The 13,819-nt window shown below is 44.4% G+C and overlaps 1 protein-coding gene across 2 annotated transcripts in view; it reads left to right on the top strand.

Moving 5' to 3' along the window:
* Nucleotides 1-13,819, top strand: part of TNR (tenascin R) — a 421,782-nt gene that overhangs the window by 346,581 nt on the left and 61,382 nt on the right. For both annotated transcript variants that reach the window (XM_011962373.1, XM_011962374.1), the window contains 3 exons: nt 769-919; nt 5,963-6,232; nt 12,365-12,550. In XM_011962373.1, the coding sequence (XP_011817763.1) occupies nt 769-919; nt 5,963-6,232; nt 12,365-12,550 (607 nt within the window). The remainder of the gene's footprint in view (nt 1-768; nt 920-5,962; nt 6,233-12,364; nt 12,551-13,819) is intronic.

Here is a 13,819-nt window from a genome sequence, read left to right as displayed (position 1 = left end):
GGAAAGATAAGATAGAAAGATAGATAATAAATAATAAATTCTAGATTCAATCTTGTGAAGTTACTCTTTCTCATTGTCTCTTCCCTCTTGTCTCCTTCTTTGCTTCTTGTTATTCTTTTTCCAAGCTTCCTTTTTCCTTTCTTTGTACTTCGTGTTTGGTTGTCTCACTGAGTCCTAATTCATCGAGGTGGAGGGGAAACAAGACATTGACAGATTCACACTGAATGTAACACCATGAGAAACTCCAGATATAGCAAAATATTAGCTCTGGCTCATAAACAATTATCTCATGGCAATGTCTTAGTTTGACATGTGTTGTGTGTGTATATAAAGATGTTTACACACAAACACACATGACTATCCTCTTCTAAATAGCCAGAGGCATGTTCATTACGATAAATGCCAAAAAGCTCTGATGAATGTTAACCGTAACCATCAAACATTTGATCATTGGCAAAAGCCAGTCTGCACCACCTCATGACTAATTTTTATTGGCAAACTCAGCAAACTCAGGAGAGCTGAAAGAAATGTTCCTAAAAATTGACCCTCCATTTGCCAAATCCTCATAGGGTGGTGTCTTTCTTGTGGAGTCCATGGGGAGTTATTTCTGGCCCCAGATACTCAGCTGTCAGCAAGGAGGAAAGAGACTTCTCCCTATTTTAAATTCACAGCCCACAATTAGTATTCCACACCTTTATCTTTCTCTCATCAGATTTCTTTCCCAGTGACTTTTCTCTTTTGCTTTCTCTGCTTCTCCCCACTGTCCAGAACAATGAAGGGGGAGTGATTGCTCAGGTCCCCAGTGATGTTACGTCCTTTAACCAGACGGGACTGAAGCCTGGGGAGGAATACATTGTCAATGTGGTGGCTCTGAAAGAACAGGCCCGGAGCCCCCCTACCTCGGCCAGCGTCTCCACAGGTGAGTGCCTCCAACCCTTCTCCCTAGAGCTGCCTACTAGGTCACTCGGAAAAGAACCACAGAATTCCCCAAGGAGTGCAGAGACAAAAGAGGTGCTAGAATTTCTCCCAGAGCTGGGACAATTCTGGTACCTGGCAATGGAGCTACTCTACCAGATGCTTAGCTCATCATCTTCTTTATTACTCATCCTTACAAGCACTGACATCTGGGAGAGTGTTTCATGGAGACAATTCTTTTTTAATATTTCCATTATATTTATTCTGATCTTACTCATGAAGAAGCCTCATTTGTCAGCCCCTGGTGTCAATGAGCTTTGGAAGCAGCAAGAGCTGACTCACTCTTACCTGTGATGATATTTGGAGAAAGTCATCTGAACCTTCCCAAACCTCAATTTATTTTACAAGATAAGCAAGAATAATTTATGATAAACAAGAGTACCTCCTTCATTAAGTTAATATGAGGATGGAATTAGATAAAGCACACAAAGCGATCAGCTCTGTGCTGATGAGAGTGAGTGCTCAATACTTGGTATACACACATATACTCCGAACATACTCAGAAGTGAAAGTGGTGGAAACAAGTCATTCGAAAGTGAGGAGGTATGGGTTGGGTCACTGTTCAAGGTGATGGCTTAAGTCTATTATTATTTCATCCCACAGTTCACCTCATTCAAGGTTATTATATTTCCAGGATTGATTCATTAAATTGTCATATTTTGCCTTATTGTTTCCTTAGCTAACAAAGAATGTTCAACTTCAATGCTGTAAATTAGCTATTGTAATGTATCAATGTGTGTCCTCACCAAGTATGTCTTGAAAGTTATACATAGCATCTGGCATAAGTTTTGGTTCTTGTTTTATTGTTGATGGAGCTGAAACTCACTCAGAGGCTAAGCAACTTTCCCTGTCAGTAACAGAAATGGAGATAGGTGACTATTGGTACAGCTTTATGTGTTTTTCATAAACAGAAATTGATGTACCAGAAAGCCCGTTTTAAATTCAGGACAAAAGGCTGAGTTGACCAGAAATGAGACCCACAACACAATGTAATGAGACTACATTTACAGATTAGTGATTCATGCTCCACTATTGAATACAAACCAAACAAACAGCATCAGGTGCCGAGGCTTAAGCTCAGCTTAGAAAACATTGGTTCAGAACTATTGTGGTAGTAGCTTGTGTTCCATTAATGCACCAAGGTTCTATGGCAGTGCCTCAAGGCTAGAATCCAGTGGAGAGCCGGACCTCTAATTACTCTTTCTTCCATGCCTCCAACCAGGACAGCTCCACTTTGATCTGTTTTATATTTTGTACATCCAATTAAGATTTTTGTCCTTTAAAAAAAAAGCTTACCACCCAAAAAGCTTTCAAACCATTGTCTAATCCAAAAAGTATGTTTTAGAAGAAACTCTGATCCAGAGTATGTTTTTTAACCATAAAACCTAAAGTGCTCTGTAGGAATCCCTCCAGAAGGCTGGTGGCTGAGGTTTTCCACAGCTCTGTTCCCCAAGGTTATGCTGTAAACTGAAGAGTTGACATTTCATAACTTGGGGGCAGAAAGGTGTGATGCTCTTGCTCACTCACCATATAAAAGTCACAACAACACTGCTATCACAAAAGACAGGTTAACAAGAGAAAGCATAACAAATTTATTTAATCAAAGTTTCACGTGATACAGGAGCCTTCAGAAATGAGGACCCAAAGACGTGGGGGATATTATCTGTTTTTACGCTTAGGTTTGAGGAAGAATGGACAGCCATGTAGAAATGTAAATGGACAAATGGCTATAATCCAATGGTAATAGTCTAAAGGGGAGACCTAGCAAGGCCTGTCTGCTCAGATTCTTCTTGCCCTCTCTGTGAAGCATTTCTTCTCCACCTCCTCGATGGGGCAGGACCCCACTGGAATGAGGGTCCTCAAAGGAGAAGGGAGGAGGGAAAAAGTGACCTTTCTAGGTTTTATGGCTTGCTTTGGGGAAGAGGAGTTCTAGTTTCTATGACCTGCCTTGAGGAAGAGAAATTCTGATTTCTGTGAATCACTTCAAGGGGAGAAGAAGGGTCAGGAGACGGGAGGACTGCAGATGGTCAGAAAAACCTTGCTTGCTTCTGGGGCTGTTTCCGAAGCTCTTTCATTCCTCTTTAATTCAAAGCACTCAGCACACCAAGGTGCCAAACTTTGGGGTGTCCTGGGATGAGCCCAACAATAGCAGGTGCTTCTCCTCTTCTGATATGAAATGTTTCAAGGTGTCCAAATTATTCCTGTGATTTGATATTAAGAAAGTATTAGTAAAAGACAAAAGGCTAAAAGGAGAAGATGGTTCATAAGAGGATAGAAAATGTTGCAGTTGAGGAATGTTTTTCTCCTAGAATATTGAGAGATCATAGAGAAGGTAATCCAGCCTTGCCTTAGTCTTATAGTCAAATCACATTCTTATAACATTTGCAGTATTTTTGGGTTTGGCAGTTCCTTAAGATTAAAATTAAAATTCCAGATCTAGAAATTTGTGGTAAAGCTAGGCAGAATTATTTTCATTTAAGAAAGAATGTCCTTAATATTTTGGCATCATCTACAGAATCATGAAGAAATGGAAAAACATTTATTCTAGTTTACTTTTTGAGCAGGGGTTGTGTTTGTTTAGACATTAGGACCAAAGCTGAAAGCAAGTTGATACCTCCTTGATTGGAATGGAACATTGCTACCAAGTGGCCAACCAAAGGGCAGAATCCAAGAGTGGCTATGAAAAAGACGGTTGGCTCCCAGTCCTGTGTGCTGTTTTTAGGAAACGATTGTTTAATTATTTCCTTCTGCTAAGGGCTGACCTACACCAACCCCCTACTGTGAAGCTCTGTGTCCTCGTCAGGCACTCAGGCTGCCTTCTTCTAGGCAGGCCATTTTGTGAATGCAAATTACAAGACCTCCCACAGCTAAAGCCCTTTGTGCTACATAATCACATTTGAATATGTTCAATCCATTATGATTAGGGTTTTCTGGATTTAAAGAGTTGAAGGACAAAAGTCTTTTGTGGTCAGTTGCATTTCCCTGACACCTTTTTTTTTTTTCCCCCAAAAAGCTACAGTTTATTGAAATGCTTCCCCTTCTTTCTCATGGATAAAGAAGATTTTCCATTTATTTCATTTACTCGACACACATTTACTGAGTATCTACTATGCTTCAGATATCAAGCTTACACAGCACCTAGGAGGCCACTTCCCCCATTTCATAATTAAGTTAGATTAAATGTAAAAGGCCTAAGTTATCTAAAACCACCAAGTGCAACACGCTGAAAAGAAGCTGGATATATTCTGTTAAATCACATTACTACCTCAAATATGAAAACCAGGAGTTCATTTTAACTCCAAACCAGGTGGCACCCAAGTGGTCTGGTGATTTTCATTTTAGCTAGTGCTGGACCAAGAGTCCTAAGCAGCTTAAGAGAGAACAGGACTAGGCTAAGACCCAGAAAGAGGGAGGAGTACCCAAGGGAAAGGCTCAACCTTGCAAAACTGAGAGGCTCAAGGTCAGTCTAAGACAGTCCTGAGGGAGAAACTTCATTTTGGAGACAGAGTAGGAGGTGGGCCAGAGTGGACTGGATAGAAACAAGTCTTAGTCAAGGCTCTCCAGTAACGAGGAAGAGAGACTTACTTAAACCAGCTGAAGCAGAGTAGAAAATTTACTGGAAGGACACAGAGTGTCTCATGGGAATCCCAGGGCCAGAAATGCATCTGGGCCTCACAAAAGACTTGCACCAGAAAGTGGAACAACAAGAATCAAATTATTCCATATATTTTTCTAGAAACTCTGAATGGCCACTGGTTTCCCTCTCCCTCTCTCCTTTTCTCCCTCTTTCCCCTTTTCTCCAGATCAAATGGTTTCTATATCAGTATCAGAATGGTAGAAAATGGCCACACCGGCTCTGGCTCTGGCTCTGCATGGTCCAACACAGGCTAATTAGAGAACCAGAGTTCTGGTTTTAGCTCCAAATCCTTAAAGAATATTAACGTTAATAATCAGCTCCAGCCAGAAGGGTTAATAATTGGCTCTAGCCCCAATAATAAATGAAAACATGGAGGCAAGAGCATGTTGGCCATGCAGACATCCCATGAGAAGTTGAGAAGACCGTTTCCTATTCTCCTCACTTGGCTGTTTCTTTTTCTTTCTCCTTCTACATTCCCTCACCTCCCCATTATCTAATTCAGTATGAACAGAACCTCAAGTGGGTGCTGGAGTCACAGGTGGTGGGCCCTGCAGGAAATCCACCAGCTTTCCAGGTGTTGCCCTGACCTGCACAGTGCCAGAGGCTAGTGCTTATGAGGGACATACACTGGAGAACCTGGAAGAGGTGACTGTAATGCCCTTCTGGTGTAGAAATATGCCAGAACAGATGGAGAAAAATGACCCATAAGAGGCTATTCCAAAGCTGGGGTCCTTTTTATCCTTTTATCCAGAGGAGCAAGTTTACCCAGAAGGCATGTTTCATGTCCTCAAATGCAAGTGTCTGTTGGTTTTTAAATGGTCTTAGTAACTGTGTTGACTGGGCTGTTAGAGTGGCTGAACAGGGACATCTTTTGAATATTCATTATGACCTCTTTGGCAACCAAGCTGGAAGTCTTGGATGTTTAGGCCGTCTGGTCATTTCCTAGGTCTTTCCTCAGGGCTCAAAGAAGGTGAGAGCTGAGTGGCAGAAACATGCCAGAAACCCAGTTCTCAATTCTCTGTCCCATGACCTCCAGAAAGAAACAGGGCCGACTCTTTCAAGCCAGCAAGTGCCCTTCCCCTGCTCAGACTGGGAAGTGCCATCACCTGAAAACTACAGCCTGGTAAAAGAACAATTAGACCAAAATTCAGGGGAACCAAGGCAAACTGCATGTCCTCAGGAAAGATACTTCATCTTACTGTGTCTCATTTTCCTCATCTGTAAAATGCAATAATAATACCCATCCTCTCTCTGACTGACCAGACTTCCATAAGGAGGAAAAGAGAGAGCTGACGCCCAAGGTTTATTTCTCACTCAAACTTTTTGTTCTATTTGATCCTTCTCATTCAGTCATTGACGGCCCCACACAGATCCTGGTTCGAGATGTCTCTGACACCGTGGCTTTTGTGGAGTGGATCCCCCCTCGAGCCAAAGTCGATTTCATTCTCTTGAAATATGGCCTGGTGGGCGGGGAAGGCGGGAGGACCACCTTCCGGCTGCAGCCTCCCCTGAGCCAATACTCAGTGCAGGCCCTGCGGCCCGGCTCCCGCTACGAGGTGTCAGTCAGTGCTGTCCGAGGGACCAACGAGAGTGATTCTGCCACCACTCAGTTCACAACAGGTAAGGCTGTGGTGGGGGAGAGAGGCACAAGGAGGGAAAGAGGGGTGGAGTCAGCCGGTGGTATCATCACAGCAAGAGGGGTATTAGGAATGAGGCGAGGTGTGTCAGAGCATCAGCCTTGTCACAGACACTGCGAGAAGGAAGTGAGAGATGTCCAGCGTAGAGAAAAAGCAGCACGCCCTCACTAGGAGAGGAAAACTAGCTTCTCATCCTACCTCTACTGGCAGCTAGATCTGTGCTTGATATAAATCCTTCCCCACTATGGGCCTCAGGTTTCCCGTTTGTAAAATGACAAGGTTGTCTTGAACACATGCAAGCATCTGTATTGCTAGTTCAAATGGCAATTTTGTGAGAATTCAGGAAAGGTGTCTCTTTTTCAAGACACATTCTTACCATTTGCTGAAAATTATAAAAATTCTATGAACCTACAATGACTACACCACCATGATGGTGTGCATTGGCATTATGCCAAGCCCGATCTGTACAACTCTAAGCAGACCTTCTGACCAATTCTGTGATTCACCCTGTAAGTAATGGCAGTAAGGCTCATATGAGGCTGGTTCTCACAGATAGGAAGTTAATAAAGCCCATGTAAAACCTGCCTTGCTATGGTGACCACCCACCCCCACATTCTCAAGGCCACTGGGACTCTTAGGGCTTTGCCAACAGTTGGGAAAGGCCAGACCTCAGGGTGACTTGCTCCCTGACTTTCTCAGTGCCCATCAGTCTGGCCAGCTAGTGGGCTAGTAGGACAGGCACCATCCAAAGGATGGGCTTCCTGGCACCCTCATTAGGTAAATAAGGGCCTGTGATCAGATTAGTGATTGTGTCTCTCATCTGGATTCTCAGTCTCATCCTCTTTGCCTTGGGGTGGTCACATGTCAGATAATATCTCTGCCAACTCCAAGTTGACCCAGGGATCAAACTGATAACATCTGTAAGATCTAAGACCAGCATCTTCAGGTGGGGTAAAGTTGAAGAATCACTAATTCAAGAATTCTACCTTAGATTGTGGCATAAGAGCCTGCCACAGAATGGAATGAGTCCAGGGTTTTCAAGAAGATTCAATAAATAAATAACACCCCTGTGCTCCACTGGGTTTAAAATCAATTGATAAACTGGCAAAAAGTGAAACAGATGGACACCAAAATGTCCCCTAGATTGCAGCATGTAACTTAGCGTCATGGCCAGATCGGTTTGCAAACTGGATGGCCACTGTGGACCTGGGCAAGTCTCTCCATATGGCAGAAGTTGGGAGACTACCCAGGTTAGGACTTACAGCATGGAGGAACAAGTAGAGGCCTGAACACTTGGAACAGCCTGTCCCACAAGAGAGGGGAACAGAAGGGCAATACCCAGGTCCTGCTGCAAAACTCACCATTTAGGTAAGCTCATTTTCTCCAGCAAAAGGGAGACAAGAGCCTAGGAAACATCAAGGGCGGGGAAGAGCTTTCCCGTTAAAAAGGAGCAAATGCAGACACTGACAAAATGCAGAAGGCAAGGTTTGATTCTGAAAAATGCTCTTTCAGGTTTTCTCTCCAGCTCCTGGGCTAGATGCCACCCTCTCACCCAGGGGGTGCACAGTGGGATTTTTACTGAACATATCTTGGGATCCCGAATGACCAAATGTGCACCTTGAAACAATGAACTAAATTCTGCCCATTTCTTTTCCCTTCTGTTTCCTCACTTAACCAAAGACGTTCATGTCCCTTCTTGGTTAATTCTAGGTCGGCTTCTCATTTCCCACCTCCACAATACCACTTGCTCAGGGGGGTGGTATTGTCTGTGGACAACGAGTCCTGCATCTTTTTCTTAATTTCAGGATAGTTTTGTTTGAAAAGTGGTTTCTTTGTGCTCTGCTCTGATAAGGAGTTTGAAGCGGCAAAAAAGGAGAGGAGAGCTCTTAAGAAGCGTGATGAAAAACAAATTCTTGATGTTCAGGTCGACAAGATGGAAGCAGGATTGGCTGGTGGCCCAGGAAAATTCCGATCAAGACAATTACATTCTGCCTCCTAGGAGCTCCTCGAGTTTCAGTTCATTGCTACATGGTTTTCTGTTTCCGGTTGCCTGGTGGATTGGCAGCTGTCAGGCGGCTGACTTCTCAATACAGCCTCAGCCTACACCTCAAATATGCTCCCCTCTGCTGGAGGAGGGTGAGGGGAAAGAAGGGATGAGGAGATGCAAACAGCATTGCAGACAGATTCTCCAGGCCTGGTTTGGCACGTGCCAGTTAAATGATGAGAGGGTACCCAGACCCTCGCGATGAGGCCCTCAGTCATTTCAGAGCTCCGCTTAAATTCAAATTAACCAAAGTGCTTTTCCAGGTGATGGCTCCGACACTAGGAGTGCACTAATTGCACAGGCAATTAAAGCAGAGATTTGCTTCCTGCATGGTGAGTAGGATATTTGCTTGGGTCTTAGAGCTGTTCTGAAAGAGGAAAGAACCCTGAACAAAGCACACTACAGCCTGTGATTGGAGAGAAGCCAGCCCAGAAAACCCAGAGGCCAATCTCCAAAACCCCTCCCTGCCCTCAGCAGCTCTGGTTTCAGTTGCCCTCAGGAGGGAACTCCTGGCACCATTTCTCTCCTCTGGAGGCCTTCTCTTTAAGCAGATCCCTCAAGGTTCCAAGCACCAGGGCATCTGGTCAACCAGAGGCTGCTGTTTTGACCTGAATACTCCAGATTTCTCTTTATTGCTATTATAGATTGAATTGTGTTCCATAAAAAGACATTGAAGTCCTGATCCCCATACCTGTGAATGTGACCTTATTTGTATATTGGGTTTTTGCAGATAATCAAGTTAAAATGAGGTCATTAGAGTGGGCCCTAATCCAAGATGACTATGTCCTTATGGAAAGGGGAAATTTGGGCCCAGAGACAGACATGCCCACAAGAAGAATACCATGGTGAAGTTGAAGGCTGAGATCGGAATGATTCTGGATTCTTCCATAAGCCAAGAAACGCCAAAGATCACCAGCAAATCACTAGTAGCTAGGAGAGGCATGCAACAGATTCTCACTCACAGCCCTCAGAAGGAAGCAGCCCTACCGACACCTTGACCTATTGTCTGTGAGACAATTTTTTTTTTTTTTTTTGAGATGGAGTCTTACTCTGTCGCCCAGTCTGGAGTGCAGTGGCATGATCTCAGCTCAGTGCAACCTCCGCCTCCCAGGTTCAAGCGATTCTTCTGCCTCAGCCTCCCAAGTAGCTAGGACTACAGGCACCTGCCACCACGCCCAGCTAATTTTTTGGATGTTTAGTAGAGAAGGTGTTTCACCATGTTAGCCAGGATGATCTCGATCTCCTGACCTCATGATCTGCCCGCCTCGGCCTCCCAACGTGCTAGGATTATAGGTGTGAGCCACCATGCCTGGAGAGACAATAATTTCTATTATTTAAGATACCCAGTTGGTGGTGCCTTGTTCTGGCAGTCCTGGGAAACTAATAGGAACATCCAAGTCCCAACAGTTCAAGCTCATACCTGCTTGGAAGTGATGCCACTCTAGGACTCTTCAGGAAGTTCTTTCACAGTTTCAAGCTGGATGGCACTTGTACCTCAACCAAGAATCTGGCTGCAAAGAGCAGAGTAGGGCTTCCTGCTCATACAAGGCCAGCACCCTCACTCAAAGCTATCCTTTTTTCTGCACCTTCTCACCCCAACCATTCTCAATGCTCCACAGCTGAAATACTTAACAGGACTTTTCTAAAACTTGATGTATGTTTATTGAACACCTACCAGGTGCCAAGAACTATTCTAGGCACTGAGGCTACAGAATAAACAGATAGACAAGATCCTGGTTCACATGAATTACATTCCAGTGGAGAAACTGGACACGGCAGAAGAAAATAAACACCCAAAATTATTTTGATTATGAGTACTATGATGAAAAGTGAAATGAATGATACAGAGGCATGACCATGTTGAATCGAGTAGTTTGAAAAGGCTTCTCTGAGAAGGTGACGTTTTAACTAAGACCTAGATGACCTAAGCCATGTGAGGATCTGGAGAACATTTCAGGCAAAGGCAGAAGCCAGTGCAAAGGTCCTGAGGTAGGAATAAGCTTGATGAGTTTCAAGAGTAGAAAAAAAGCAATATAGCTGGAGCACAACGAATAAGCATAGAAGTCGTACATGGTGATATCTGAGAAGCAGGCAGGGCTGGATCACACAGAGCCCTGCCAGCCACAATTAGGAGTTTGTAACAGGAAGCAACAAAAAAGTTTTAAGCAAGGGAATTACTTAATCTAATTTATGTTTTAGAGACTAGACATGTCTATTCTATAGTCTCAAGTCTCTCCACACGACCCCCACTAGACATCTGGCTTTGCCTTGCTCTTGACTGACTGACATTGCAGAGAACAGCTCAGCTCCCACCTACAGGGGTGCCCTCAGTGGCCGCTCTCTCCTAGAGGTCAGACTTCAAGGCCAGAGGGAGCAAACAATTTCACTTCATCCTAGCTCTAACAACCGTCTTTCTAGACCTCATTCTCAGGATTGACTTCTCTCAGGATCATTGACATTGGAGGTGTCTGGTCCCTTCAGAGACAACACTGCCCCTTAATCCACAGGCCACAACCGCTATGATCAAAAATATGAAAAAAAAAAAAAAGAAAGAAAGAAAAGAAAAGAAAAGAAAACCCCAAAGCATAGTCTAACATTTCCAAGGCTTGGGTTTTTAGTTGTGAAGAGCACTAGGTAGAAGTCTCAACCTTAACCCTAAACCTAAATTAATTTTGCTCCAGTTCAGTTTGAGCTGCACACCTCAAGCCCAATCCAGTCCCTTTGCCCAGCCTCTCCTCCTGCATGAAATTTAGGGGCATACAATGCAGGGGCAAGTGTTCCTCCACATGCCCATCTATCCAAGCGCCTCTCTCCATCCAACTGCTAGAGAAATAGCACACATAACACATCAAGAATACATAGTATCTGGCAAGCTAAAGTACAGTGAGTGAGGAAACATTTCTCAGGAAAACAAGCTGCAGAGACATAAATCTGCTAAAAGATTCACCCAATTTACATCGCTAAACAGAACACTACTCACTCCGAAGCCTCTGCACTCAGATTGATTCACGACATTTCAGTCTTCCACAAGAACAATTGGTGGAAACTTGTCTTGCATTTGCAAATTAAAACAGTCCACTCGAGGTTTTCACAGAACGAATGGCTAGTTCACTCCAAAGTTAAATTCAAGTGTCAAAGGCAAGAACTATTTTAAATGTTTTAAGTGACAGTTGTTCTGGGCAGCACGTTATTGCACTGTAAGTTGTTTATGCTGTTTCTGCCCAAAGAAGCTTGAAGAGATAGCCAGCCCTGGGAGAAAAAAAGCAGTGTCCCCGTGGTCTTTTTGTGGCAACCCCAGAGAACAAGCATTGGGGTTGATGGAACTCAAGAAAAGCTTCAGCGGCAACAGGAAGCCAGCCCAGGCCTTGGGCACCTATTTTTGTACAGGGCATCATGCTGTGTACTGTCCATGGATTGCCTAATCCATGCAACAACCTGAAATGTTGGTATTATCTGTCCCTTTTACAGAGGTGGCCATCAAGGCCAAGCAGGGTTAAAAGACTTGCTCATGGTTCCATTACCAAAGATGTCAGAGCTGGGGATCAAACTGAAGTCTGACTCCAAAGCCTATATTATTTCTGCTACATCACATCATCCATGTATGTCTTACCTTTATAGCTGTGTTTATTCAGGTAAACACAGAGGAAGGCACCTTACACTTCAAAAGCTTGAAATCAACAGTCTTTTTGTTTAGCAGTCAAATTTGATATTGTTCTATTCCATCTCCATCACTCGGGAGCTGGCTCTGATTTTCTCCTACTAGGGTTTCCCTTGTTTTGTTTTTAAGCTTATGATGTTGGCTGGTTTATAGAATGCCACTGGAACTCTTGAATGGAAATGGGGGAAGCATAAAGTGTATTGATCTTCAGCTCCCAAGTATCACTCTAACCTGCCCAAGGAATTTGTCATGGCAGACCAAAAAGCTAAGGGTAGCCACAGTGTTCACTCAAATGTGAGCCAGAGGGTCAGGGGGAGTGGGCTGTCACCACCAGTCTTTTCAGAGTTCAAGATACACCACAAATGTACATTACATTATCATGTGTGATGTTGGTGATGTCTGTCTATTTGTAGAGATTGATGCCCCCAAGAACTTGCGAGTTGGTTCTCGCACAGCAACCAGCCTTGACCTCGAGTGGGATAACAGTGAGGCCGAAGTTCAGGAGTACAAGGTTGTGTACAGCACCCTGGCGGGCGAGCAATATCACGAGGTACTGGTCCCCAAGGGCATTGGTCCAACCACCAGGACCACCCTGACAGGTGAGTAAGACCTATCTCTTAGGGTTATGCTGGTTGCTGAGTCTACACCCTCACAGTTCTCTCCCCAACCCACACACCTTACAAACCCATGGCCAATTCCTATTGATCTCATCTCCTAAGTGCCTAGCACATATGTCTAGTACTGTCCATTGTACTGCCATCACCTGTTCTAAGCTACTAACATCTCCTTTTTTTTTTTTTTTTTTGAGATGGAGTCTCTCTGTCACCCAGGCTGGAGTGCAATGGCATGATCTCAGCTCACTGCAACCTCTGCCTCTCGAGTTCAAGCAATTCTCCTGCCTCAGCCTCCCAAGTACCTGGGATTACAGGCATCTGCCACCACAGCTGGCTAATTTTGTATTTTTAATAGAGATGGGGTTTCTCTATGTTGGTCAAGCTGGTCACAAACTCCCGACCTCAGGTGATCCACCCACCTCGGCTTCCCAAAGTGCTGGGATTACAGGTGTGAGCTACCGCACCTGGCCTTCCAGTAACTTTTTCAAAGTACATTTTTGATTATGCCATTGCACTATGCAGATATTCCAGGGACTTCCCACTGCTCTTAGGATAAGCCCAGACCCTTAGTGTGGACACCAGGCCCTGCCTGGTTTTCCCCTGCCCTCTCCAGACTCACGTCCCACCCACATATGCTGGTGTTTTCTGGGCTCCAGGCCCATAAGCCTGCTTCTTTCCATTTCTCAAATACGTTTTCCCTCCTGCTACAGGGCTGGCAAATGCTGTTCCCTCTGTCTGATAGGAACCTCTTCATCTAGCCGATGCAGACTTTCCTTTCCACTCCCAGGTTACTTCCCACTTCAGGGAGCCTGTTTGGTTCCTGGAAGAGGTCAGTTCATTCTGTCCAGCAGCCTCATCTTGCCAGTTTCCACTCACCTCCTAGCACTCCTCAGGTTATCATTTTACATGGGTGGCATGATTATTTGACTATCAGTCTCCACCCTAAACCTAAATCTCTGTGAACATTGCACCATATTTGGTTTTGCTCATCATTGAATCTCAGAGTTCAGCATTTCCCGAATGAATGAATGAAACTGCAAAAGTTCACTACGACTTGGGCATGGATTGCAAGAGTTCACTGATAAAATGAGAGCCGAGTCATGCCATATGCACCCTGTGAAAAGTTTGGGTTTATTCTTAAGGGCAATGGAGAGTCACTGAGGGACTTTAAGAAAGGTGATGTAATGACTGGATTGTACAGAGAAGGGCAAGGTCAGAGGCAGGAAGACTGGTTAGGAGGCTGTTGCTGGAGTC

The sequence above is a fragment of the Colobus angolensis genome, unplaced genomic scaffold (assembly GCF_000951035.1).
Source record: "Colobus angolensis palliatus isolate OR3802 unplaced genomic scaffold, Cang.pa_1.0 Scaffold59, whole genome shotgun sequence".
NCBI lineage: Eukaryota > Metazoa > Chordata > Mammalia > Primates > Cercopithecidae > Colobus > Colobus angolensis.
Note: the sequence above shows the minus strand (reverse complement) of the source record. Positions and strands in the feature narration are given on the sequence as shown.